Here is a 26,336-nt window from a genome sequence, read left to right on the forward strand (position 1 = left end):
AGGACGGGTTTTAAGGAGGGTTGAAAATCGGACGTATATGAGCCAACATTAAAAGGACGCTGGTACATTAAACTGTTTATAACCTCATCAATTACCATCGATTAACCACCAAACTTGGCAGATATTCTCAAGTTGATTATTTAGTGACAGCTGTTGATTATGGCCGACGCAACTTTTTTGAGTAAGATTAAATTAGTTTAAATCATAAGAAATCTCTTCCGGTTTTGGTTGAACTGAAAAAAGTTGTGTTCGATAACACCTGATAAAAAAAGAATTTTTTTCCTTGCTATTTAAGATTAATATTTTTTAGTCTCTCTTATGCTACGGTCATAATTAAAAAGCAGAAAATTTCGCGCTTTATAAAACACGACCATGATGGACTAAAATTAAAGTAAATATATACTCTGAAAATGAAACGTGAGGTCCAACCGAGATTTGAACTCTGATCGCTGCATTCAGAGTCCAGAGGGCTAACCATTACGCCATGGGACAGGTTTATAGGACGATTCGTGAAACTAAATACAGGTTTACTTATACGGTGAAGGTCCGGTCAAAACAAATACACTTTTACAGTAACTGTTCGCAACGGCAGACAAACATCAAGTATAAAGTAATAATCAAGCTTAAAAGGCAAGGGAGTGGTTAAAACCAAAACCAAACTCGATTGAAACAGCATGCCGGTCCCGGTTTGAGATTTAACTCTGAGACTGAAATGACGTAATTTCCGATCTTTTAAACAAATTTAATTTTCAATCTGTGCAGGGTCCCATGGTGTAATGGTTAGCACTCTGGACTCTGAATCCGATCCGAATTCAAATCTCGGTGGGACCTTGTTACGTAGGACATTTTTTTCTTGTCGATATATTATAGTTTCATTTAGAAGTCCTAGAAATAGGCCATATTCGTATTCTCGGTATTGGACTGGAACTAGCTTGCAATGGAGGCTCATGCGGGGGAATATCACTAAAAAGCGATTTATTTCATTTGTATTTGAAAAGGCTCCCCACATTAGCCTCAGTTGCAAGCTAGTTCCAGTCCAATACCGAGAATACGAATATGGCCTATTTAAGGAGGGATTTTCAGAAGAAAATAGTAGAAAGAACAAGGAGTTTGACATGATAAGAAGTTAAACAGAATAATAAGCTGTTGGTAGTTTTAAAAATTTCAGATAATCTGACCTTCATTGAATGGAATCTTTTTCCTCTTGCCTTTATTGTCCACCAGAAATTCATATATGGTTTCGGCAATTAATGCTCTAGAACAATTATTTAATAACCATCTATGTTTAATTAATTATGCATTTGCCTGCCACTTTGAAGGAGCAACGTTACGACCCGCGCATGTGCGAAATTTGGCTCCGTTCTCATTGAGATTCATATCTTGGTTGGACCTTCTGATATTTTTTTATATTTTAGCCCAACAGTCTCAACAATCTTGCAGGAACCAAGAGAAAACTAAAGATACCATTAACTAACAAAAAAAAAACATGTATCAAAACGACTTCAATTCAATGAAATCAGTGCTTGCTGAAATTTATAATACATGCATGTTCTCCACGGATATTCTTAAGACTAGGGATACGTTAGTACAACTTTTTACCGCAAAAGCGAAGATTGAAAACCCTGGGAACGAGAGTGACTTTTGATGATAAAAATATAAAATTTATGTAGTAATAAAAAAGCTATTTACCTGCGTCCCTCATTGTTTGCTGACATCGCGTCGGTGGTATAGTGGTGAGCATAGCTGCCTTCCAACCAGTTTTTTTTTTTTTTTCTTTATTGAAACAAATTGATATTAATACAGCAAATTAGTTACTTACCTACATAATTATAATAACAACTAATATTACTAATACTAATAATATAATACAACTAATTAGTACTAATAATACTACAATACTACAATACTTACAACACTAAAAAACACCAATATCACTAACAATAGACGGTAACCAAAAAAAAAAAAATTCCAACAAACTGTAACTAAATATTTACAAAATATAATGTAAGTAACATATTAATTAGTATTACATGGGTCAACATACAGAAAGTGAATGCATATTAACACCTTTAAATAATTAAGCTTTTACAAAAGGTGACACTATCCATTTAGCTTCAAAGAAATCCTTTGCTTTTTTACTATGCAGACTCATATATTTTTCCGTTTCATATTTTACAGCAATTTTCTTTTTAAATCCATATATATTTGGAAGAATTTGACTTCTTCTACAATCCCATAAGTACAATTTCCCAATTATAATTAGATAGTTTAGCAGCTTGGCAGAAGGGGAGTTTTGTGGTATCATTCCAACTAAAACATCTTGCAACGAAAGTCGAATGTTTTCCTTTAAGAGTTGATGCCAAAATACTTCGAAGTCACGCTAGAAATCTATCGAGTAAGGACAGAGATACAGGAAGTGATATAGCGTTTCTGGTTCAGATGAACAAAATGAGCACGAGTCGTTCATTTTAAAGCCAATTTTGTAAAGTTTAGCATTAGTGTAAAGAATGGAGTTAAGAATTTTGTATTGAAATGCCTTAACATATGCTTCAAGAGCAACACTATGCGGGATCGTAAAAATTTTTTTAACTTCCTCGAGTGTAAAATGAAATTCATTTTGCAGCTTGTTTACAATAGTTGGAAAAAAGAGCCTTTCTGCTTACAAGTAAAGTATAATAGTCTTTAGATTTCTTCTTTGTCACATCAAATATATTTTCGTCAATTTTGAGAGAAAGTTCACCTGTTGTTGATTTATGAGTACTATTTTTTAAAATGGAAGGAATGGAGTGTCGAAGACCAGCCCAAACTAAAAAAATTAGTTTTCGAAATCCTGTTAGAAACTAGGGAAAAGGAATCTTTGTTATTTAAATCAAAGGATAGATCGCTGATATGAACTACACCAGCTTCGAAATAGCTTTTATAATAAACTGTTTTATTATTAATGAGTATTTGTTTGTTATTCCAAAGAATACAACGCCAGTTTTTTTTTTGCACAGAACATATCTCTAAATTCTGACCACCACTGTAGTAATTCTAGATAGAATAGAGAAATATTCAGTGGAAGGATGCTAACATCATAGTTGCAATGAAACAAGAAAAGGCCGCCAAAGCGTTCTAGGTGATATGTCAGATACCTTTTCCAGGTGCCCTCATTTGAGCTAACTATTCGTTTTAGCCATGCCAATCGAAGCGATATTATCATGCTATCAAAATCAATCATCTTTAAACCTCCGTTGGAGTGTTCATTTATCGCCGATCTACGTGTGACTTTATCAGGACCATTCCATAAGAATTGAAATAATAACTGGTTTAACTGACTTACAAATTCTTGTGGGGTAGGTATTAAAGATGACACATAAACAAATTTCGGGATTAATAGAGATTTGATAAGTGTAATTTTGCCATAAATAGAAAGATCTCTTGAGGACCAAATTCTAGTCAGGTTTTTAATACTGTCTAATCTTTCTATGAAATTCTTTTCAATAAGCAGTTTTTGATCATACGTGTAATAAATTCCTAGAGCCTTTATCGGTTCGTTAGGCCATTTAATTCCAAAAGGCTGTGCTTTGCAGTTCCTTGAAGAACCTCTCCACATAGCTTCCGTTTTGAAACAATTAATCTGTAAGCCAGAGACAATCTTGAAATCATCTAATAGCCTAAAAAGAGCAGTAGCAGAGCTTGTGTCGGCAAGTATTGCTGTCGTATCATCTGCGTATTGAAGAATTTTTGTCTCCTCACTCCCAATAGAGATACCTTTTATATCTTTATTCTGTCGAATCGCAATTGCTAATGTTTCTATAGTAACTACAAAGAGGTAAGGAGAGAGCGGGTCCCCCTGTCGTACCCCACGTTCAAGCTTAAAGTATTCGGATGAAAGTCCGTTGTTTATCACACAGCTTTGTATGTTTCTGTAGAACGTTTTAACCCAATGGATGAAATTAGGGCCAAAATTGAAGGATTTTAAACAATAGAGAAGAAAATCCCATTCTACGCTATCAAATGCCTTTTCAAAATCAATAAACATCATTAGTCCCGGAATACTTTCTTTTGCAGTGAAATCCATAATATCAAAAACTGATCTAATTGTTTCGCCTATATATCGGTCTTTCACGTATCCAGTTTGGTTATGGTGTATAATGTTTGGAAGAACATTTTTAATTCTTGTGGCGATCACCTTAGACATAACTTTTGTGTCAACGTTTACGAGAGAGATTGGACGCCAGTTCTCAACCAGTTGACCCGGGTTCGATTCCCGGCCGACGCAAGTATTTTTTTGTGTGTGTCTAAACATGCAAAACCAGAAAAAAACTGACTTCTTTAAGTTGTTGAAAACAACTGTGTAGAGAACATAGAACAGCAAGACTTGTTTTTCTGGGTGTATTTATCGTTTTGTTCGCCAGTTTCTGATATAAGGATAGGATTATTTCCATCAGACGCCGGCAGTTCAACGAATGATTGACTCTTCTAATCTTTGCCATTAATCAGTTCTTCTATTATCTCAAAATGAAAAATAGATTTAATTGTAACCCTATGATAGCTCAACAGTTAATTTACTCAAAAAACTGCTAATACGCCATAATTACGTTGTGCACAATTTCTAATCTACTGAATATCCTGGACAATAGACAGCTGAGCTCGTCACTGAAGTAGATGACCTCTCTGCTTACAGTTTCTTGCTTTTTAATACCATTAGTTATTGTGCAGCTTTATTTATTTTGTCTATTTATTTATTTATTATTATTATTTTCTTCAATATAACTTGAATTTTCTAGAAGATCTTAACACGGCCTGAGTTTCATAAGTTTATAAATCAGATGGAGTATTTACAACACATTTTTATGTTTATAAACATTGAAACACTGATTTTACTTTCCTTACGATTTCTTGTTTTTCCGTCCTATCTATGTACGCGGTCCCATGGTGTAATGGTTAGCACTCTGGACTTTGAATCCAGCGATGCGAGTTCAAATCTCGGTGGGACATTGTAGGGATTCTTTTTTGTTTTGTGAATATAGCAGAATAAACTTCGTTTCCGTCATCTGTTTTTTATCTCTCTCTTTTCGTTTGGAAGTTTTTTATCGAATGCTTTGCAGGGTAACTATCCCCTTCTCTAATTAAATTTTAAGTTCGAGATTCCTATCACGCATAAAAATCGAGAGCGAATAATCTAATTGTTTTAATATAAATCTACTAGTTGTTCAAAACTTTACGCTTTATCCGCTTCACAGACACTTCGAAAACGCAAAGAAGTTGCCGCCGTCTATGGGAATTAAATTATCAATTGCATTATAAAGTATTAAAAGATATCAGTGTTTGTTTCATAGTTAAAACTCACCCAGTTATTGCGTCGTTAATGGCGCTACAAATTTTTTAAGAAAAACAAAAACAAAAAACTGAGATTATTACATATCAAAAAGATTAAAAATTATCTCACATAACCAGGTCCCACCGAGATTTGAACTCGGATCGCTGGATTCAGAGTCCAGAGTGCTAACCATTACACCATGGGACCCTTCACATTTTATCAGAGTAAATTGTTAGCATATTGAAATTTACGTCAAGCAAAGGCAAATCGGGACCGGCATGCTATTTCAATAGAATTTAGTTTTAAGAAAACTGCTGAGTTTCTGAGGTCTGCTCCGGTTTTCGCCATGAATTTGTAATTTCTAAATAAGTGTGAAAATCATATGTAAAAAAATCCGGAAACTTGTTTGTGCTACAAATAAATGAAAGGAGTGGTTAATTTAAAGTCAGATTGAAAATTATTACGATGGTGGCAAAGGTGGGGTACCAATCACGCATCACGCTGAATTTTTCTATTAAATCACGCATCACGAAGAATTTTTTCACCAATCACGCGTAACGTAAAAAGAAGTAAGTACATCGCCAATCTTACTTTCTCGACCCTAAAAGCGTCGTTAAAGAGAAAAACTCTGCCGATTGAACCACAAAAATGCATCGGCAAATATGTGACCTCTCACGCGAAAACGTTCCTTATGGTATCCGTTCGAACGGCTGAACGCACGTCAAGTAAACGGATAATTTGAATAACGATAGTCAATTTACTTGTTCCAAGATATCTTAAGACTACTTGGTTCTACATGAGTTGATAACCACTGAATACAATAAGCAACGACTCTAGAAACGATTTAATGAAATGTAAACTGAGAAGGTAAATGTGAGGAATTCATGAGATGTGGGCTGTGTAGGTATATGTTGGGAATTAATACGATGAAAGCTGTGCAGGTATATGTGGGGGATTCATGAGATTTAGGCTGTGTAGGTATATGTGGAGGGCTAATAAGATCTGAACTCTGTAGGTATATGTGGGGGATTATTGAGATGTACGCTGTGTAGGTATATTTGAGGGGTTCAACGACATGTAGGCTGTGTAGGTATATGTGAGAGATTAATGAGATGTAAGCTGTGTAGGTAAATGTAAGGGATTAATTAGCTGTACGCTGTGTAGGTATACGTTGGAGATTAATGAGCTGTAGGCTGTGTAGGTATATGTAGGTGTGGGATTAATGAGATGTAGGCTCTGTAGGTATATGTAAGGGATCAATGAAATGTAGGCTATGTAGATACATGTAGGGGATTAATGAGATGTAGGCTGTGTAGGTATATGTAGGGGGTTAATGGGATGTAGGTTGTGTAGGTATATGTGGACGACTAATGAGATGTAGGCTGTGTAGGTATACGTGGGGAATTAATGAGATCTAGTTATAGTCTGTGTAGGTATATGCGGGGAATTTAATAAGATGTGGGCTGTGTAGGTATATCTAGGAAATTAATGAGTTGTAGGGTGTGTAGGTATATTTGGGGGATTAAGGAGATGTGGGCTCTGTATGTGGGGAATTAATGAGATGTGGGTTGTGTAGGTAAATGTGGGGGATTAATGAGATGTAGGGTGTGTCGGTATATGTAGGGGAATAATGAAATGCAGACTTTGAGGGGATAAATTGAGGGGATATTAAGGGGTTTGGTTGAGGAAGAATACTTGATTATATATCCAGGAGGTATTGTTTTAAGAGAGATTGAGAGAGGTGTATATATTGCAGTGGATTTAACTGACCGCCCAACCATCAGGGTGGTGTCGCACTTATAAAGCGAAAGAACAAAAGGTTTGGCTGTGAGCCAATGAGAAAACACTGACGTCTAGCGAAACCGGACAAACGAGCTCCTGACACCGGCTAGATTTGATTATTCAAAATGGCGGACATAGCTCAATTGAAGACTATAATATGCTAATTGGCCAAACATTCTTAAATGCACGCTTGTGTTCTGTAAAATACGCGTTCGCCTTGTGTATCTTGAATCACAGTAGCCAGACTAAGCCTTGATTGATGACGTTCGTTTAAGGTTCTCTCTGCCATTTAATATTACGTGTTGCAGCGAAAAGGGTAGTACTTCAAATTCGTCGAGAACGTCTACCGTCTACAAATGCCTACGAGCAAAAACAACTTTCGGTGCCTCGCCGCCTAAAGCATCACAATTTTTAATGTTATTCCACCAGACATCATTGTCTCTCCAACATTTAGATCTGAGGTCAATTAACTGGCGTGATCTTCGAGAACTGAAAGCTATGGAAAGAGAAATACTGTAATGATTACTTGGTTTGGAGTGGGAAAGCCCCGAGTATCAACTCGCCAAGTTGAAGGACGTTGTTGATGACGATGGCCTTTAAGTATTCAAAGCTATACTGAAGAAGAAGATGCAAACGATATTACCGTGTAGTAATGGGCAAGATGAAAACCTATTGCATCGGCGAAGTAACGTAAATGAGACTGTTTCAGCTTAAGGGAAAAACTTCTTACCGAAACGCTCGACAACTTAATCGCTGAATTAAAAATAACCTTGGCAAAGAGCTGGAATTTATGTGAGTTTTCAGGGTTTTTATCCGATACTCTCATTTGCGTTCGATTGGTCTTGGGATAGAGCATGAGCAAAGCAAAAAGCAGCCACTTAGGATGACGGACCCCACGTTAAACAAGTGTATCGACCTTCCAGCATCCGAGATGCAAATATAGGGATCTTAACAATGACCACGGCGACGCCGATGACAACTCCTTGTAAAATTGAATTCGTCCAGGATGACTATGGCTCTAAAACCTCGCTAAGGCTTAATATGCAATGACAGCGTTCAATTCCAAATGGAAATAAGAAAAATTAGCAGTTCGACTCATCGTTCGTGTTCGCGGTCATTTTGCAGTGGACGGCTGTGAAATGTACAAAGGTTTCCTTAACACACTTGTTTTAGTTTTACTACGGTTTGAGATTGGATTAGTGATCTGATTGTTAAGTAACTGGTTTGTTTTTGGTCAAGTTACGACACTCAATTAAAAATGGCTCTACGTATTAATAAAAATAATAAAAAGCCCTACGCTTGGGACACCAAAATGAACACAGACTGTTTGAATCACAGTTGTATACCCATCAGGTCCCACCGAGATTTGAACTCGGATCGCTGGATTCAAAGTCCAGAGTGCTAACCATTACACCATGGGACCTTGCACACAATAACTGAAGAAATTTGCCGGATAATTTAATTTGAAAGTACACCTTTTTATAGGAAAAGATAATTTTTATCATTCAATTAGCCTAAACTGAGGAATATGTTCTTATCTTGTCCCTTATAAAGAGCAAAATTCAATGAACAACAATTTACATCAGAACCAGTATTTTGGTAAGAACCTCTGACAGTGTTTATAATTTATTTATAACGAAAGTTGACTATTAAAGAGGGTAGCGCTTTGTAAGAGCACAGTGAGAGGAAATTGCTGACACCTCAACATCACTCGTTTCTACATTGTAGCAAGTTCAACACCTTAAGACGGCGATGACAGCAGTTAACTTGAAATAATTTGACACAAAATATATTCACTTTTTAACGCTTATTTATAAACTACAAATTCATGGCGAACACCGCAGCAGACCTCAGAACCTCAGCAGTTTTCTTAAAAGTACATTCTATTGAAATAGCGTGCCCGGTCCCGATTTGCCTTTGCTTGACGTAAATTCCGATATTTTAACAAATTTAATTTCACACATTGTGCAGGGTCCCATGGTGTAATGGTTAGCACTCTGGACTCTGAATCCAGCGATCCGAGTTCAAATCTCGGTGGGACCTAGATACATGAGATAATTTTTTTACTTTTGGATATATCATAGTTTTAGTTTTTTTAGTTTTCCTTAGAAAAAAAAATTGTAAGTGGCATTAACGACGTGATTACTGGGCGAGTTCTAACTAAGAAACAAACACAGATCTCTTTTAATAGGTATAATTGAATTGATATTTTAATTCCCATAGATTCCTCCTGTTGTTCGCATACCAGTTGACGCAAATGAAATACATTTTGTTAACTGTTGTTACAATTCTTGTTTGATTTTCATTTTTCTTGGCTCATGTATCTTATCACGCTTCTTCGACAGGTCGTATTATTTAGGCGGGGGAAGGTGGGGCGGAAGGGGGAAAGGTGGGCGAGAGAATGGAAATTTCATCACGAAAGAAACTAAGACAACCAGGGGGTCGTTGGTCGGATCAGGGAGGTACCGTAGTCTGATTGAAAGGGGATTTTAGATAAGAGCTGATGTACCATGTGAACATTTGCTCTTTCCAGATTTGAATGAAAATCGATATTATTTTTTCAGTTCATTCCTACATCAAAGGGTCAGTGGTATAGTGGTGAGCATAGCTGCCTTCCAAGCAGTTAACCCGGGTTCGATTCCCGGCAGACACAGTATTTTTTTTCTCTTCTGTCTGATTGAGGAAACAACTGTGAAAACTGAATCCTGAGATGTAGGGCTTTTTTCATGCTATCCCATTTTTTATTTTTTTCCAAACAAACAAACGTTAACTGACGCTCATAGCACTTGGTACAGTTAATATTCAACATTAAAATAAGGGTTTTAATCTTACCTTTGTAGTTAAGTTTGTGTCAGACTTGGAGCCCTGTGGAGAGAAAGTTAAGCTATAGCTTATGATTTGACTTTACATTCCGTACATACGGAACGCAAACGAGTCAACACTGCCGCGGAAATGAATGTTTCTAAAAATTGACGGTTTTCCTGGCGCGCAAAGGAAAACATTTGCTACATAAGCAAAAGGAATGTAAAAAAAATGGAAACTCGTTTGTGCTACAAATAGGTAGAGAAGTGGTTTATTTAAAGTTAGATTGAAAAATATTACCTAAGCAGTGTCATTTTTGTCGAATCTTCGGTGCTAAATAAGAAATTGAGATTGCAGTCCTGTTTTTCGCACTGACCGCAGCTCGATTACTAAAACTAGCCCTAAGATTTATAAATTAGAAGGATTGGTATCAAGACCGCACCGACATTTGAACTGGGATTGCTGGATTCAGTTTTCAGAGTGTTGAGCATTATATCGTAGGGCCTTTACACATGTCAGAGGAACAAAAATGTCTCATACATCGTATCCCTAAAATATTACAGTTTTTCATCTCTTGACATAAAGATTGCTATGCTGTTTTCATAAATATGGAAGACTCCGTGGACATGCACTCTTTCACAGGCCTTGTTAAAATTGATGCAAATAATATTATTTCTGTTTGTCTTCGTACCAATAACACCACTGCCGTGACTTCAGAGCGGTATCGATGTGAGGGTCGAAAGTAATCGGGCTATTGCTTTGGTTTTAGTTTTGGTTTTACTCCGGTTTGAGATTGGATTAGTGGTCTAATTGTTAAGTAATTGCTTTAGTTTTGGTCAAGTTACGATACTCAAAACAATAAAAAGTAAATAATAAAACGTCCAGCATTTTGGGCACCAAATTAATGTACACTGACTACTTGAATCACACATGTATTCCCATCAGGTCCCACCGAGATTTGAACTCGGATCGCTGGATTCAAAGTCCAGAGTGCTAACCATTACACCATGGGACCTTGCATACGATAACTGAAGAAATTTGCCAAGTAATTTAATTTCAAAGTGCACCATTTTTTAGGAAATAATAATTTATATCATTCAATGAAGCTAAACTGAATAATTTGAACTCATCTTGTCTCTTCTTTAAAGCGAAACTCAGTGGACAATAATTTTTGTTACAACCAGTATTCTGTTAAGAACCCTCTGTCTTGCGTGTTCGTTTCTGGTTTATTTGAAACTGAGGCAAGTTGACTAGCGTGGCTCTTTGTAAAAGCAAAGTGAGAGAAAAGTGCTGACACTGGACATCACTTGTTTCTACCAAGTTCAACGCCTTAATGTTCACAATCGGCGTTTACAGCACTTCAACCTTGACTAATTTGGAAAAAAGCGTTTATTCATTATTTACATTTGTTTATATATATAAACTACAGATTTATGGCGAAACCTTAGCAAACCTCAGAAGTTTTCCTAAAACTAAATTTTACTGAAGTAACATAGAGGTCCCGTTTTGCACTATAGCATTGACAAAGTGGACCATCCACCGGCGTTTTACTGAAGCTGCTTTTAGTTCAGATCAAAGACTACTCACTTGACGTAATTATAATCTCAGATTTTTTAACAAATTTAATCACACAAGCTGGACAAGGTCCTATGGTGTAATGATTAGCGCTCTGGACTCTGAATCCAGCGATCCGAGTTGAAATCTCGGTGGGACCTGGTCACATGTGATTTGTTTTTCTCTGTCTTTTCGATATTTTATAGTTTCATTTTTTTTTTTTTAATTTTCTGTAGAAAAAGGTCGATCTACAACAGTTTTGTCTAGCGTACTAAGAAGTTTAACTCAATAAAAAACTGTTGCCAGATTTTATTATTTCAGATAATCTGACCTTCATTGACTCGTATATTTTTCCTAATGCCTTTCTTGTCCAACAGAAATTCAAATATGGTTTAGGCAATCAATTTCAACGCTAGCTCTAAAAACGTTGTTTAATAACAATCCGTGTTCTCAAGTCATTGTCTCCAAGGTTTTTTTTTTAACTATGCGTTTGTCTGCCAGCAGTTGAAGTGCTAGTTGCTAGTTATTCCATCAGTGCCATTTTTTATTACCTATCATCTTTTTAGCAATCCCCTGAAAGCTATCTATGAGCATAACCAAGTTTAAAACAACGGTGTTTTGTTTTCACTCTTCTGCTTTGCATTTTTAATGTGAACAGGGCTAGGGACCCATGGACCCTGCATTCTGTGATCTCAGATGTTGCCTTCCTCACTATTTGCTAACAACGCGTCGGTGGTATAGTGGTAAGCATAGCTGCCTTCCAAGCAGTTGACCCGGGTTCGATTCCCGGCCGACGCAATTATTTTTTTTTGTCTAAGAATGAAAAAGCAGAAAAAGCTGACTTCTTTGAGCCGTTGAAAACAACTGTCAAAACAAAAGATAACAGCAAATTTTTTTTTCTTTGCAATTGGGTGTATTTATCGTTTTGTTTTCCACTTTCTGATAGAAGGACAGGATTATTTTCATCATATGCAGCCCAACGAATGATTAGACTTAATTTGTTATTTTAATACTTGCTATTAATCAATTCTATTATCATCTTAAGTTAAAACAGTAGATTTGTAACGCTATTGTAGCTTAGCAGTTGATTCACTCAGAAAACAAAACTGCTACTGATTCGCCATAGTTACGTTGTCTACAATTATTATGATCTATCGAATGTCTTGGACATTGCACAGCTGAAGTCGTCACAGATGACCTCTCTGCTTACAGTTTCTCAGATGCTTTTTGATACCAGCATACATTGTGTAGTTATTTTTTTTCGCTTTAATTTTTTTGTTATTTTAACTTATGTTTTTTTTTAAGAATAACCTGTGCACGATCTAAGTATCATAAGTTTGCAAATGGAGTATTTACAACACATTTTTAGTTTATGAACAATGAAACACTGATTTTACTTTGCTTATAATTTCTAGTGTTTCCGTCCTCTCTGTATACGCGGTCCCATGGTGTAATGGTTAGCACTCTGGACTTTGAATCCAGCGATCCGAGTTCAAATCTCGGTGGGACCTTGTAAAGATTTTTTTTTTTTCGAATATAGCAGAATAAACTTCGTTTCCGTCATCTCAAGGCGGATCTAAGAGGAGGGTGCAAGGGGTACGCAATCCACTCCCCCTCCCCACCACGGATGAAGCCTTCTTCTTCGTATTCGCTGTTAAAATTTGTGTACCTTACCACTCAGTTACGCCGTTCCTTAGTGGTGCAACCCTCCTAAGAAAAATCCTGGATCCGCCCCTGCATTTGATTTTTATTTCTGTCGTTTAGTGTGGGAGTTCTTTGTGAAATGTTTTGCAGGATAACTCTAACTCTTGTTTTCTAACTTTAGATTACTTGCTCTCGATTTCTATCACGTGATAGTTGACGAGGGCGCATTCCTAGTTATCCGCCACGCATAGAAATCGAGAGCGAATAATTTATTTGTTGTAGTACGAATCTACTTCTCCTTGACAGACACTTCGAAAACGTAAAAAAGTTGCCACCATCGTGTTAACAACAGCACACTGATGGGTTACTCACTCTCTACAACCAACTACACAGATCATCATCTCTTGTTAAAACAGAATAGTGAATAAGGTAGCCAATCAGAGAACGGTATTCGTGTTAGAACGCTAGTAGATTTATATACTAATAAGTAATATGTGAAACCGCTACGAGAAGCGATGCAAAAAAAATAAGCTCACTGAAATAACTTCAATCAACTAGCCGCGTGCATACTGTTCCAAGAGAGGAATATTAGCTAACGATAAAGGAATGTGAACGAAATGACCCAACTTGCTTACCTGATTATAAGTACTATAAATAAGGCCCATGCTAGTGTCCATGTGAATGAGACTTTGTGAAGAAGAACGCGTGTTAAACTGCTTACTGACTGAAACCAGAGAGTTACTTAAAAAGGTCCAGATTGCGAAAAGCATAGAACAAAAATCAATTATTGTCCTTATTTAAATAAGCTTACAAAATTGGACTTGCGTCGGCCGGGAATCGAACCCGGGTCAACTGCTTGGAAGGCAGCTATGCTCACCACTATACCACCGACGCTACATGAGAAATGTACACTTGGACCTGAATGTCATTTTTCGCGTCACAGAAATCCTGGGGGTTACTCCCTAATATGGCCTGTATATGTATGTTTGACCCCAAAGGGTATGGTTTTTTGGCCGAATAGTCTTGGTCAAATGGGGTATGGTTTTGCACTCTAGTCTTGAATTGGGTATGTTTCTTTTTTTAGAAGAAGCTACTTTTTCACCATAAAAGGCGGACCTGAATACTAAAGGCTACTGATTTAAGTGTCAGCTCTTAAATAGGGTATCTAATTTTTGGTCAGGTCATAAATAGGGTTGCGAAAATCGCCATTTATGACTTAAAGAGTGCAAGGGCTTCGAGAAACGGGCGGCAAAGCCCCACCCAGTTTTTCCGGGAGTATCCCCCTTCCCCGGAACAGAAATGACGGTTGGAAGCGTCGCTGTAAAGCTGTATGACAAGGTGCGATCACCAATTCAGATGCTCCTGTATTCGCAAAAAAAAACACCAAGAAATACGGTCGCGATAACTGGGTGAGTTCCAACTATGAAACAAGTACTGATCTCTTTTAATAGGTATAATTTAATGTCATTTACCTCATCAGTAAATTCATAAAGAAAGAAATAAGGTGGTCGTTGGTCGTATCAGATATGAAATGGGGTTTTCAGATAAGAGCTGATTTACCATGCGAACATTTGCTCTGACAAGGCAGGTTTCTTTATAAATGAATGAGTCTCTTTTTAGATTACAATCTTTCATCAAAGCGTCGGTGGTATAGTGGTGAGCATAGCTGCCTTCCAAGCAGTTGACCCGGGTTCGATTCCCGGGCGACGCAATTAGTTTTAGCGTTTCTGGTAAAGCAGATTACAAATGCAACTGTGAAAAGACAATATAAAAGCAAGGCTGGGTTGTTAGTGCGTATCATTGAATTTTTTTGTTTTCCAGTTTCCTATACAAGGAGGAATTATTTTCATCAGATGCACTACAAAAAATGATTAAACTTCATTGTTTTAATAATTGCGGTGAATTAGTTCCATCATTATCTTAAAATGAACGATTGATTTGCAACGCTGCTGCAGCCTGGCAGTTGATCCACTGAAAAAACCACTACTTATTCGCGATAGTTACGTTGTCTACAATTATTCTGATCTACCGAATGTCTTGGACATTACATAGCTGAGCTCGTCACGGAAGCAGATGACCTCTCTGTTTTCAATATCTTGCTTTTTGATACCATCTGTTATTATTATGAAACATTTTTTTTTTTTTCATTACAGCTTTTGGGCGTTTTTAATTTCTTTTTTAAGGATTACCTGTACAGGGCTTGAGTATCATGTCTGCAAATAGAGTATTTACAACACATTTTTATGTTTATGAACAATCAAACACTATTTTACTTTGTTTATGGTGTCTAGTTTTTTCAGTGACGTTTTCAGTTTTTCCAGTTAGCTACGTTGTCTACAATTATTCTGATCTACCGAAAGTCTTGAACATGACACAGCTGAGCTCGTCACAAGAGCAGATGACCTCTGTTTAAAATTTCTTGCTTTTTGATACCATTAGTTATTGTCATGTAGCATTATTTTTTTCATAACGGCTTTTGGGCGTTTTTCTTTTCTTAAGGATTTCCTTTACAGGGTTTGAGTATCATGTGTTTGCATATGGAGTATTTACAACACCTTTTACTTTGTTTATAATGTCTAGTTTTTTCTATGTACACGGTCCCATGGTGTAATGGTTAGCACTCTGGACTCTGAATCCAGCGATTCGAGTTCAAATCTCGGTGGGACCTGTCAGGATTTCTCTTTGTTTTATAATTATCTCGGATTAAACATCGTTTCCGTCATCTCTGATTTTTATTTGTCTTTTAGTGGGTGAGTTCTTTGTCGAATGTCTTTCAGAAGAACTCTTTTTTTCCTCTGATATATAATATGTGAAACCAGTATGAGAAGCGATGATGGTGGGTGGGTATGTTTTTAAGAAGAAGCTACTTTGTCACGATAAGGCAGGTCTGAAAAACGGTACTAATTCAAATATCAGCTCTCAAATAGGGTGTCAAATGTTTCGTCAGGCCATAAATAGGGTAGAGAAAATCGCAATATTTGGTCCTACATAGTGCAAGGGTTTCGGGAAACGGGCTCCACAGCACCACACAGTTTTTCGGGGGAGTATCCCCCTTCCCCGGGACAGAAATGACGGTTGGAAGCTTCGCTGTAAAGCTGTATGACAAAGTGCGATCACCAGTTCAGATGCTCCTGTATTCGCAAATAAACACGAAGAAAAATACCCTGCAAGTTCGTTAATGCGACCTACGTTGCGCCTTAAAGATGTAGTGGCATAACGGTCGCGATAACTTGGTGAGTTCCAACTATGAAACAAACACTGATCTCTTTTAATAGGTATAATTTAATGTCATTTACCTCATCAGTAAATTCATAAAGAAAGAAACAAGGTGGTCGTTGGTTGTATCAAATAGTCTTATAAAAAGTGGTTTATAGGTTTATAGATAAGAGCTGATTTACCATGTGAGCATTTGCTCTGACAATGCAGGTTTCAATATAACTGAACGAATTTCTTTTTAGATTACAATCCTTTATCAAAGCGTCGGTGGTATAGTGGTGAACATAACTGCCTTCCAAGCAGTTGATCCGGGTTCGACTCCCGGCCGACGCAATTAGTTTTAGTAATTCTGGTAAAGCAGATAAAAAATACAACTGTGAAAAGAGAGCATGCAAGGCTGGGTTGGTAGTGGGTATCATTGAATGTTTTGTTTTCCAGTTTCCGATGTATTTTCATCAGATGCGCTACAAAAAATGATTAAAACTCACAGTTTTAATAATAATAATAATAATAATAATGATAATAATAATAATATAATGATGATGATGATGATGATGATGATAATGACTTTATTATCGCGTCAATTGCATGTAGCAGTGGAGAATCCCCACTGCTAATAGGGGACACCTAACTAGAACTATCTAAAAATAATATACAGAAAAGTCCTATAAGAGAAATTAAAATTATGATGGCAGCCACTACATCCATCTAGGATGTTGCCTAGATCTAGCCTCCTAATAATTGCTATCAATTAGTTCTATCGTTTTCTTAAAACGAACGATTGATTTCTAACGCTACTGCGCTACTTTATTTTTCATTGAGGTATCAACTGTGAAAACTGAATCCTGAGATGGGATTCTAAATCTCTTGGATGGGATGCTAGTCCATCACAAGGTTACTTCCCAGTATTAAATTCGCTGGTAACCATTTACATACCTGGGTGGGGAAAGGCATTGCGCGCTCTCCATTCGACCAAAAATTCCGGTGAGAATTCTTTCCAGAATATTTCCTGTGGCGAATGGAACAGAATTTTCTGGCTAAATGCACCAGAGTGGAAAACGATAAGCAGTACTTTTGTTCGCTTGGAACTTTTCATTGACTTCGACGTTTGAATAGCAATTATAGAAGTAAGCAGAACACTGATAGGTCGACATGGTGACTTTTTACAGACCACAACAGCAGTGACCTTATACAAACCATAACGGCAGCGAAAACGTCGCAAAACAAAGGGTTTGACGAACCTGACGAGTGGTACAATGGCTTCGTGTGCGTTATATATCCTCGCACATTTCTTAGACAACCTACACAAACCAAATGCGTACACCTCGGGGGCATAGTTCTTACCGGGATACGAATTTAGCTGCAACTATTATTTATCGACAGAAAAGTGGCAAGATTCTAAATTGAACTATTAATCCATTTTCGAATACGCGTCGCCGTCATTTTAGCGCGCGGTATATCCAATTCGCCATGATCGTAGCCAAAAGAACAGGGTTGAATAGAAAATTACGACTTAATCCGAAAAAGAGGACAACTTTCTGAGGTATGCCCAAATTTTCGAAAAGTTTTTCCTGGAAATTTCCGTTCCATTTGGTTTTAATCCTGAAATTTCCCGAATTTTCGGTTGAATGGTTCGCTTTTCAGAAATAGAGCAATTTCCTTATTTTCCGCAACCTTTCCCAGGATATTTCCGTACCACTTGGCCTCGTTTCGAAAAATTCGGTATTTTTGGTTGAATGGAAAGCGCCCAATGTGAGAGCAAAGTGTCTTGCCTAACAACATAAGAGCTTATTTACCATGGGAGAATTTGCTGTGGCCTGATTTTACTATTTTCGACAAGAAGTCCTTGAGAAAGCGTCGGTGGTATAGTGGTGAGCATAGCTGCCTTCCAAGTAGTTGACCCGGGTTCGATTCCCGGCCGACGCAATGGTTTTTCTTTTTTCTTTTTCTTTTTCTTTCTTTTTGTCATTAATGTTTCTTATTTTTTAAGGGAACAACTATGAAAACTGAGTCCTGAGTTGTTGAGCTGTTTTTCTGTCATCGGGATGTAAAAACACAAACGTTTACTGACGCTCAGTGGTGATATTCAATATTAAAACAAGGGTTTTAACCCTCCATCTTGTGTAGTCTAGCCAACGATACTTAAGATCAGCAACAGTTACAATGTAACACTTTCTACGGTACGCACACGGTACTACTTCAGGTACCAACCCACTGAAGAAACCACTTAACGGCCTACATATACACCCGGTGGGGCGTCTAATCACACAGAGCTTCATAAAAAGTAGAAACTTGTTTTGCGAGTTTTGGAAATCACATCAACAGCATTTTTTTTTAATGTTTTCTCTCAAGTGTCGTTGTCCGAATCATGACCGTTTTGCCCGAAAAATTACGTAATTTTGCGTAGCTGGGGAGCTGCAGCCCCCCTCGCTCCCCCAGCTCGTATGCTTATGCTCAGCAGGATCTGCAAATGGATAGATGTCATAGATGCTCGACCAATTTATAAAACTGGTCGCAAAGGCTTGGTAGACAAAGCTGTCTTTAAATGCTACTCAATTTAACTCAATGCCAGCCATGCCAGATCATTACGTTCAGAAAGTGAAACAGATTTTCGACATTAAATTAGGCTAAGCACTTTAGTAAAGTTTGTTACCTCACATTTGGGGCTTATCCTTTTAAACTTCAATGAACTTGATCGATGACAGCCATGGCGTCGCAAACAACGGCAAGCAAGTAAAACCCTTGCATCCGGCATTCCCTGTTCGTTTGGCTTGCACATGGCATATATTTCTCAGCGACGCTATTACTTGGGATCTTTCCGTAAACTTCTGTCGTCTGTCACAATTTTCCAGAATTTAGACGACTCTAGAGGAGCCTGTGCGAGGAAAATTACGGAAGGAAACCCAAAGAAAACGTCTCACAAGCTTTCCTCGCAAGTTTCATTCAACTCGAGAAGTGAACGCCCCGTCACAATTTTGGCGCCTGTTCAAACTATCGCTCCGTTTAGATGTCACTGAAATGTCCACGTTATCCATAAAGAAGAACGTTAGGGGTGGACCATTTGACTTTTGAAGGGGAATACGGATGATTTTGACAAGCATACTTGTACGAAGAAAAAAAATGATGAGAAAAATTCGGTGAGCCGAAAAAAAATAAAAAAAATTGTTACACGGGAAAAAAATATCATGTCCGGAGAAAAATTTTCCTAGCCGAATAAAGGGTTTGTCGTCTATAAACTCATGCAGGGCTCCTGACTCATGGCAATCTGACAAAATGTTAATTATCCTTGTACGTGGTCGTTTTTGCGAGAGGTCGGAGAGTAATTTCCCAATATAACGTACAGTTGGCTACATAGTTCTAGTTGCAATCGCCTTATGACACTGTTCTAGTTTACGTATTTTACTCTTACATTGTGCAAAGTCCCATGGTGTAATGGTTAGCACTCTTGACTTTGAATCCAGCGATCCGAGTTCAAATCTCGGTGGGACCTTCAAGGACTCTGTTTTTTTTATCGACGGGAATACATGAAAACCACAACGCATTTTTGATTCAAAGAGTTCGTGCACATTTTGGTATTTTCCATACTCCCGGGGGTAAGGGGAAATTCCGATATGGAAAGGTCGGGGATGCTCGTTGTCTCGCTTAGGGGTATAAATCAAGGATTGTCGTCTCACTAAGGGTGTTTATGACGAGACGCCACTATTTTTTGAACAATACAAAAGCAAAGACCAATACAACGTAGCATGATTTTTTTTTAAAGATATACTATATTTCCGCTGGCCAAACCAGCCTTCTTCAGTTACAATGAGAATTTGACATTGGAAGGGGTGTTTTTGTGGTTTGTTAGCGTAATACCGGAAATAAGTAAAACTAAACTCATTGACAGTTTAAAATAAAGACAAGGTGAAATAAAATAATGAAATGACGTAATAACAGGAAATTACTGAATGTGTTTCTTGGCGGATGTTAAGACCATAGGGATGAATTGCTCTGCCTTTTTGAATTAAAAAAAGCTTTCCTGGCCGTACGGATATAGTCTCGGATACTTAGCTGTTTAAGTATCTTTTAGGCTCTGTTTTTAGGCTCGATTTCTGCCGGTCTCTGGAGTCCGGTCTACTAGCGCGAGCTCCTTTCCTGAACAGCGACTGGTAACCGTGCCCTATTCCGTTATATTACAGGTAGAGGTCAAAAAAAAAAAAAAAAAAAACAGCTTGAGCCACACCCAGATTGGTCTCCTTTAGGGGTTTAATGTATTCAAATTTTCCGACGATTATCCTTTTCATATGGGAGTCCACCCCCGGGACTATTATTTTCATTTTCTAGACAGAGGTGTTTTTTTTAACTTTTAGTAGTTTTTACTGACTTACGAGTTGTAACCATGATGCACTGCGAGCATTAACATACCATCGTAACTATACGGGGTGGGGTCTCGAGATTTGGTCTAAGACGAAATTTAAGCTGACATGAAATTCAGTTAGCTGAGTGTGTATTTCACATTAGCAATTCAGTACTTTTCGCATATTGCAAATAATTCCACGTCTCCTTTTCAGACATTACCTTCACTGTCCATACTTTTTTCAAGGTTTGGAAAATTGGTTTGCAGATTGCCGTCCGGACCAAAAAATTCAGAACTTAACTGTAAATCCTGAATGAGGCAGACGAACTTCAGTTAGTTTGATAAGCGTCGCAAGCATAACCATAAGAAAAAGCAAGCATAAGGATCAGCGCACTTTTTCCTTGTCGTTTCTCTTTTATTTTTCACCGCATGCCTTTGACTTCAATAAGCGTTTGACAACGGCTTGGGAACTAGACGTGAGATAGCAATTAATAATTTACTTCACCATACAATACTGATTGATCTTTATAAAATATATTAGTACATATTATAAATACTATAATTTCCTGCAAAACCGTAAATTTTCAATAATTTGCAATGTAGCCTCTATATCATTCTACTGCCACAAAAATAGCTGGGTAAAAATTTCATTGACAAAATCATTTTGCTACTATTTCTGCTTAAGTAAGATGTCGTAACAGAAACCCACACCTTCGTCTGTAACAAAAGCTTTTCTTAGGTACTTTTCACTTTCTTTCAAAATCGATCACACAAGCATAACTCCCGGGAGTATTATTTCAACTAAATTCCAAAAAATTCAAAGATAAATATGATACAAAATGATCTGATATTGGCTATTGTGTTGTTCCAGAAAATATCCATACACCTAACTAAGAGTCATAGGAAATTCTGCAGCAGAGGAGGTCTAGCAGGGCTTTTAAAGAAAAGCATGAGATTGAACTGGAATTTCCAGAGGGGTGAGGGGTTCACACCAAAAGTCCCCCCTGTGAGGACCTGTGAGGGAAGTATGGGTATTTTCTGGAGCAATACATGTATTTACATAGCAGGTATCAAGTGTTACCTTTTTCTATGGCAACAGTCCAATTTTATTATCATTATTATTATTATTATTATTATTATTATTATTATTATTATTATTATTATTACTAGTGTACCAATACATTTTGTGATAAGTATAAGTGTAAATACAAATCTTTCTGTGATCAATGATAAATTATCTGCCCAATAAATTATAATATAATGTTTGATAAATAAGTAAATCTGCCCCTTATTTATGACAAAAATCCATGAAAAAAAAAGTCTACAATGTACTTTATTGCAAGTTTAGTTTACTATTGTTTCTATTTATTCAAGAATTAGAATTTGTTTCTTTGAAGAGATGTTGTGGTCTGATCTTACACAAAAATCACACTAAACATTTCAAGATTTTCATGCATGCAAAATAAAAGGAATTTGCATTTGTTGTTTTTGGTTCCTGTTACTAGATCGGTCAAATGGACTCATATGATTGCCAAACCAAGGCTGTGAGTCATGGATGACTAGTGCGGTTTTGCTCACCCTAAGACTTACACACATGTTAGACTCCTTAAAGCACTTCACTGAAAACACTTCATATGCTACTTGTAAGAATAAATGTTACATTCAGACAAAGCTAAAGTATCAGTCATGATTAAGAATATTAATCCTTGGAATATGTTAGAATATTAAGCCAAAACTATCATTTGCTTCAAAACAATAATGAAGTGTACATAAAAAAGTGTGATGGCCTAACTTAATCAAAGAGTTGAAAATTTCATTTGAAATAAATCAGTTCCAATCTAGCAAAACATTGTCTCTTTCAACAAGTGCAGATTTCAGTGCATAATGTTCATGTATCACAAAATCTGCAAGATACAGTACTACCATATGTAGAGGTCAATTCATTGAAGATAAAAAGGGCACTTACAATATTCTAATAAACATCGTTCAAGCAGTACAAAAAATTTCTGTAGTCTACATCATCCCAAAATTCTCAACCATTCTCCCAATATGCTGATTTATCTTTATCACAATAAATTATATATTACATGTATAAGCATCAATTTTGCCAGTGTCCTGAAACAGTGTTTATCAGAGTTGTAGCCCTGGCTAGCTGTAGCTTAAAGTTAGTCTCTTTTAAAACAGCAGGGCTCTGAGGGAATTGATTGAGACTTAGATTTCTGGCAAAGAAAGCTTGGCCATTTAAGAGGCCATTCATATTCATTTGGCACCTTGCCAGAAACCTTTTCTTCAAAAAACCAAAACAATGGAAACCACACACGTGTCCTCTTGCTGTCAATCTGCTTCAGTGCTCGGGTGTTAGCTAGGGTGTGGTAATAAAGGAACAGACGGGAAGAAATGTAGAAAGCAATTACCACATCAATGGAGTAGTGTTCATGCGCAGCCAGAATGAAGAAGATTCCAAAAATGTTCAGGACCCAGCAGCAAGTGTGTAGGTAGTACATATAAGAAGGTGTGTCTGTGAAAAGAGACCATCTGGCTCAAAATGTGTTGGCAATTATCCACATGACTATATCAGTAAAGCCAGAGTGTCTCTGATGTTGTTACATAGGTCACACTACAGAACAATGTGTTCAATACATCACTTTTTCAATCACACACAATCACTTCAGCCAACCCTCCAAAGCAGGTACCTATAGGCAAAAGTAAAGTCTGGATACAAGCCAAGTGGTCCATCAGGCTGGCACTTATCTCTGTTTTTCTGTAGTAGGAAGCCATTAGGAGTATTCCTATCCCCACTTAGATGTGATGCTAGTCCATCACAGGGTTACCCCCAGTATTAAATTCGCTGGTAAGCATTTACACACCTGGGTGGAGAGAGGCACTGTGAGAATAAAGTGTCTCGCCCAAGAACACAACAAAATGTCCCTGGCCAGGGTTTGATCCCAGACTGCTCAATCTGGAGTTGAGTGCACTAAATGTGAGGCCAGCGTACCTCCACAAAAAAAAACAAAAAAAAAACATGGTACTGAACAGGTACCTGAAGAAACACTGTTGTAAAAATTTACTTACATTCAGTGACAAAGAAATTTAACAGGGTGATGGAGACTGTATGGCCACTAAACATGTAGTCACCACAGGTTCGCACGCCATTCACAGACAGGCCAAATCCAAAGAAGATCTCAAATGCTCTGCTTATCTTTGTCCAGGTGTCACCATACAACTAGAGAAGAGAAATAACAGCTGACTTATTATTCCATATTTTAGGCACTTATAACACCTGAATAAACACCTGTGAAATGATAACTGACCTTGTTATGTAGCTGGAGATAACTTGAAAATAACACACACTTTTATTTGTTGATTTATGGTCACGTAACTACAGTAAATCTAAATTAAGAGATAACTACCAAAAAAAGAAGATAGAAATGCCCTGCCAGGGACATTTAAGCAATCATTGTTGTCTGCTCTCCCGCTAACTTGCCTTATTACTTTACCCTTAACTCCAGCCATACAGCAAAACACTAAATTACTGGTCCCTAGGGAAACAGTTAGTTTTGCTTTCCCAGGAATATTGAAGTTTCCCATGACAAAGTCAAGGGAAACATTGAGATTCTTGGAGAGAATAAACCAACTATTTCCCTCGGACCAGTAACTAAGTGTATATCTTACTGCATCTGCATATGTTGCCTGAGCCTATGGTCATGCTTGTGCTTTGATGCTCTGATTATTTCTTTCACAAAAATCTTGGTCTATCAATTCACCTCAGAAATTTTTGCAAAATGCACTTTGTGGGAATAAGATGGCAAGATTACAAAACTATTTTAAGTTATCTTCAATTACAAATATTCAAATCCTAACTACATTACTACTATTAATGATTAATGTGTAGCAAAAACACAATACCGCCACAATTTAATTTAAACAATCGACATATAATTATGTAAATAACTTGTCTTCGACATAAAAAAAAGTCCTTCCACCTGGACAACAGCGTTAATTCTATCTAGTACTATCCAGCAAATAAACTTATGCTTCATAAGAAATGTAAGCTTAGCTTTGAAAAACGTTTCATTTTCATAACTCAATAAGTCCTTCAGATGTTGAGCAGAAATCTCTTCCGTCGTCTCACCTTTCCCGAGCATTCCAAATGAATTCCAGGAACACTGAGTGAAGTGACGAACATTGTAACACAGCGAAGTAGAAACACTGTACCACACAAAGCGGCCATTCGCCGTAAAATAATTACTCTGTGCTTGTGTAAGAACACGACCGTGGATAAAACGGCAGCTAAAATAAGCGCCGTAACCTCGCACATTTTAAAGGCCCATGGGATAAGAGGAACATTGTCTAAGACAATATCGGGCAGAGGTGGATACTTCTTCATATCTGGAACACGGTCGTGAACGAACACCATGATGAACGACGTAACAAAAAATACTGAAAACGCGTACACCAAACTAATCAGGGTTCTCCCTGTTTCCGAAATGTTCGAAAGGGGATGAACGTAATCGTTTCTCTCGTCATCAGAATCTTCGAAATCCCGAGGCCGCCGTTCACTTGAACTAGTCCTAAACCTGCCCAAGCTATCAACCTGATCAACCTTGTTTCGTTTAACGTATCCATTGGATCCAGTGGGCAATGCTAAGGAAGTCAGCCGGTTGTTTCTTTGCTGAAGAGTACTTATCGCAAGCCATAGGCGCTTTATATCGCCAAGAATGTTCAACTCTAGCGGAGGATTTCTCAAGTCATCTTCGTTGAGGACAAGAAGCGCTTTTCCGTCGACCTTATGATCACTACTGAACAGATCCACATAGTCATCAAAACCGTTTCCTTTAAGCCACAAGCCCACATCCTTACAAGTCCACTGATACACGTCTTTTCCCTGCCCCATATTTTTCTCAGCTGTTCTCATTGCGCGATCATGTGTTCTATCTGGCTTAGCTGCCACGCACTCTCCACGTCAAAGAAAATAAAAATTGGGTACCAGCCTCTTTCGGTTATAGCAATCAAAAATACGGTGGGAGTTCAGTAAACAGTAAATGGGACCATATTGAAGCAGGTATTTGAGTTATCAATGTTTTAGGTAGACACGTCTACTTTCCGTGTACCTGCTTTTATTGTTGTGACCCAGGACAACTTTAACGATTACATTTCACTCCATACAACAAGTGGTATCCTCAAGTAAAAGTTGCATTGATTGAGCTTTTCTCACTGACCGCTCAAAATAGTTAATTTAGGTTATTGATTTTATTAGTAAACTAGAGCTGGAGGGAGAGACCCTGGAACTACACTTCCCTAACATGTATCCGAGCGCATTGGAAGAAATAAAAGCTGGGAACAAAGTGGATTCTTCTCTGTCAGTTCTGTGTGAGTTTGTGGCTCACGGATCAGGTTCGCACACCACTACGCCATTACTATCCATTGCGGGATGAGCTAACGGTATACCTTGATGTACTGTCCAACTCACATAAAGTCACCGTTCCCCCGCGCAGCTTCAGTCTTCTAAGCTGAAAAACTCTAACCTGGCCACACAGGCAGTAAAAGTATGATTCTTAGTGCTCAAAAGATAATATATTGGCCTAAAATGCAAGCTGCAATTCCACAAGAGAGTGTCAAATGTTCATTGTGTGCGAGCGTGATTGTTCGTCGCTCGCGAGAGAACCGATGTTGTCTCTTGAATTCATTTGGCAGGAC

The 26,336-nt window shown here is 37.6% G+C and overlaps 1 protein-coding gene and 13 non-coding genes across 14 annotated transcripts; 9 read left to right on the forward strand and 5 right to left on the reverse strand.

The window, feature by feature from the left end:
• The first annotated feature begins 4,911 nt into the window (after positions 1–4,911).
• Trnaq-cug (transfer RNA glutamine (anticodon CUG)) lies at positions 4,912–4,983 on the forward strand. Its single transcript has one exon. It is a non-coding gene; the product is annotated as a tRNA-Gln (tRNA).
• A 457-nt stretch (positions 4,984–5,440) lies between these two features.
• Trnaq-cug (transfer RNA glutamine (anticodon CUG)) lies at positions 5,441–5,512 on the reverse strand. Its single transcript has one exon. It is a non-coding gene; the product is annotated as a tRNA-Gln (tRNA).
• A 2,926-nt stretch (positions 5,513–8,438) lies between these two features.
• Trnaq-uug (transfer RNA glutamine (anticodon UUG)) lies at positions 8,439–8,510 on the reverse strand. The gene has a single exon. It is a non-coding gene; the product is annotated as a tRNA-Gln (tRNA).
• Positions 8,511–9,058: 548 nt separating this feature from the next.
• Trnaq-cug (transfer RNA glutamine (anticodon CUG)) lies at positions 9,059–9,130 on the forward strand. Its single transcript has one exon. It is a non-coding gene; the product is annotated as a tRNA-Gln (tRNA).
• A 1,702-nt stretch (positions 9,131–10,832) lies between these two features.
• Trnaq-uug (transfer RNA glutamine (anticodon UUG)) lies at positions 10,833–10,904 on the reverse strand. Its single transcript has one exon. It is a non-coding gene; the product is annotated as a tRNA-Gln (tRNA).
• A 1,265-nt stretch (positions 10,905–12,169) lies between these two features.
• Trnag-ucc (transfer RNA glycine (anticodon UCC)) lies at positions 12,170–12,241 on the forward strand. Its single transcript has one exon. It is a non-coding gene; the product is annotated as a tRNA-Gly (tRNA).
• Positions 12,242–12,882: 641 nt separating this feature from the next.
• On the forward strand, positions 12,883–12,954 carry Trnaq-uug (transfer RNA glutamine (anticodon UUG)). The gene has a single exon. It is a non-coding gene; the product is annotated as a tRNA-Gln (tRNA).
• A 955-nt stretch (positions 12,955–13,909) lies between these two features.
• On the reverse strand, positions 13,910–13,981 carry Trnag-ucc (transfer RNA glycine (anticodon UCC)). The gene has a single exon. It is a non-coding gene; the product is annotated as a tRNA-Gly (tRNA).
• A 745-nt stretch (positions 13,982–14,726) lies between these two features.
• Positions 14,727–14,798, forward strand: Trnag-ucc (transfer RNA glycine (anticodon UCC)). Its single transcript has one exon. It is a non-coding gene; the product is annotated as a tRNA-Gly (tRNA).
• An 885-nt stretch (positions 14,799–15,683) lies between these two features.
• On the forward strand, positions 15,684–15,755 carry Trnaq-cug (transfer RNA glutamine (anticodon CUG)). Its single transcript has one exon. It is a non-coding gene; the product is annotated as a tRNA-Gln (tRNA).
• Positions 15,756–16,564: 809 nt separating this feature from the next.
• Trnag-ucc (transfer RNA glycine (anticodon UCC)) lies at positions 16,565–16,636 on the forward strand. The gene has a single exon. It is a non-coding gene; the product is annotated as a tRNA-Gly (tRNA).
• A 1,521-nt stretch (positions 16,637–18,157) lies between these two features.
• On the forward strand, positions 18,158–18,229 carry Trnag-ucc (transfer RNA glycine (anticodon UCC)). The gene has a single exon. It is a non-coding gene; the product is annotated as a tRNA-Gly (tRNA).
• A 1,492-nt stretch (positions 18,230–19,721) lies between these two features.
• Positions 19,722–19,793, forward strand: Trnaq-uug (transfer RNA glutamine (anticodon UUG)). Its single transcript has one exon. It is a non-coding gene; the product is annotated as a tRNA-Gln (tRNA).
• Positions 19,794–21,033: 1,240 nt separating this feature from the next.
• Positions 21,034–25,588, reverse strand: LOC110045383 (sphingomyelin synthase-related protein 1-like). The gene is made up of 3 exons (XM_020750986.2): positions 24,772–25,588; positions 23,712–23,862; positions 21,034–23,157 (listed from the first exon to the last, which is right to left on the reverse strand). Exons 1-3 carry the CDS (start codon positions 25,552–25,554, stop codon positions 22,805–22,807), a joined length of 1,287 nt encoding a protein of 428 aa, XP_020606645.1. The 5' UTR covers positions 25,555–25,588; the 3' UTR covers positions 21,034–22,804.
• Positions 25,589–26,336: the final 748 nt, after the last annotated feature.

The sequence above is a fragment of the Orbicella faveolata genome, unplaced genomic scaffold (genome assembly GCF_042242905.1).
Source record: "Orbicella faveolata isolate gen_17 unplaced genomic scaffold, um_ofav_v1 contig_1, whole genome shotgun sequence".
NCBI lineage: Eukaryota > Metazoa > Cnidaria > Anthozoa > Scleractinia > Merulinidae > Orbicella > Orbicella faveolata.

Bases quoted from the DNA above. Each gene is read 5' to 3' on its own strand.
- LOC110045383 (XM_020750986.2), bottom strand. From the start codon at position 25,554: ATGAGAACAGCTGAGAAAAATATGGGGCAGGGAAAAGACGTGTATCAG. The intron at 23,863-24,771 runs GTGAGACGACGG...TCTCTTCTCTAG, and splicing joins ATTTGGAATGCTCGGGAAAG to TTGTATGGTGACACCTGGAC. The intron at 23,158-23,711 runs GTAAGTAAATTT...CTCTTTTCACAG, and splicing joins AAATTTCTTTGTCACTGAAT to ACACACCTTCTTATATGTAC.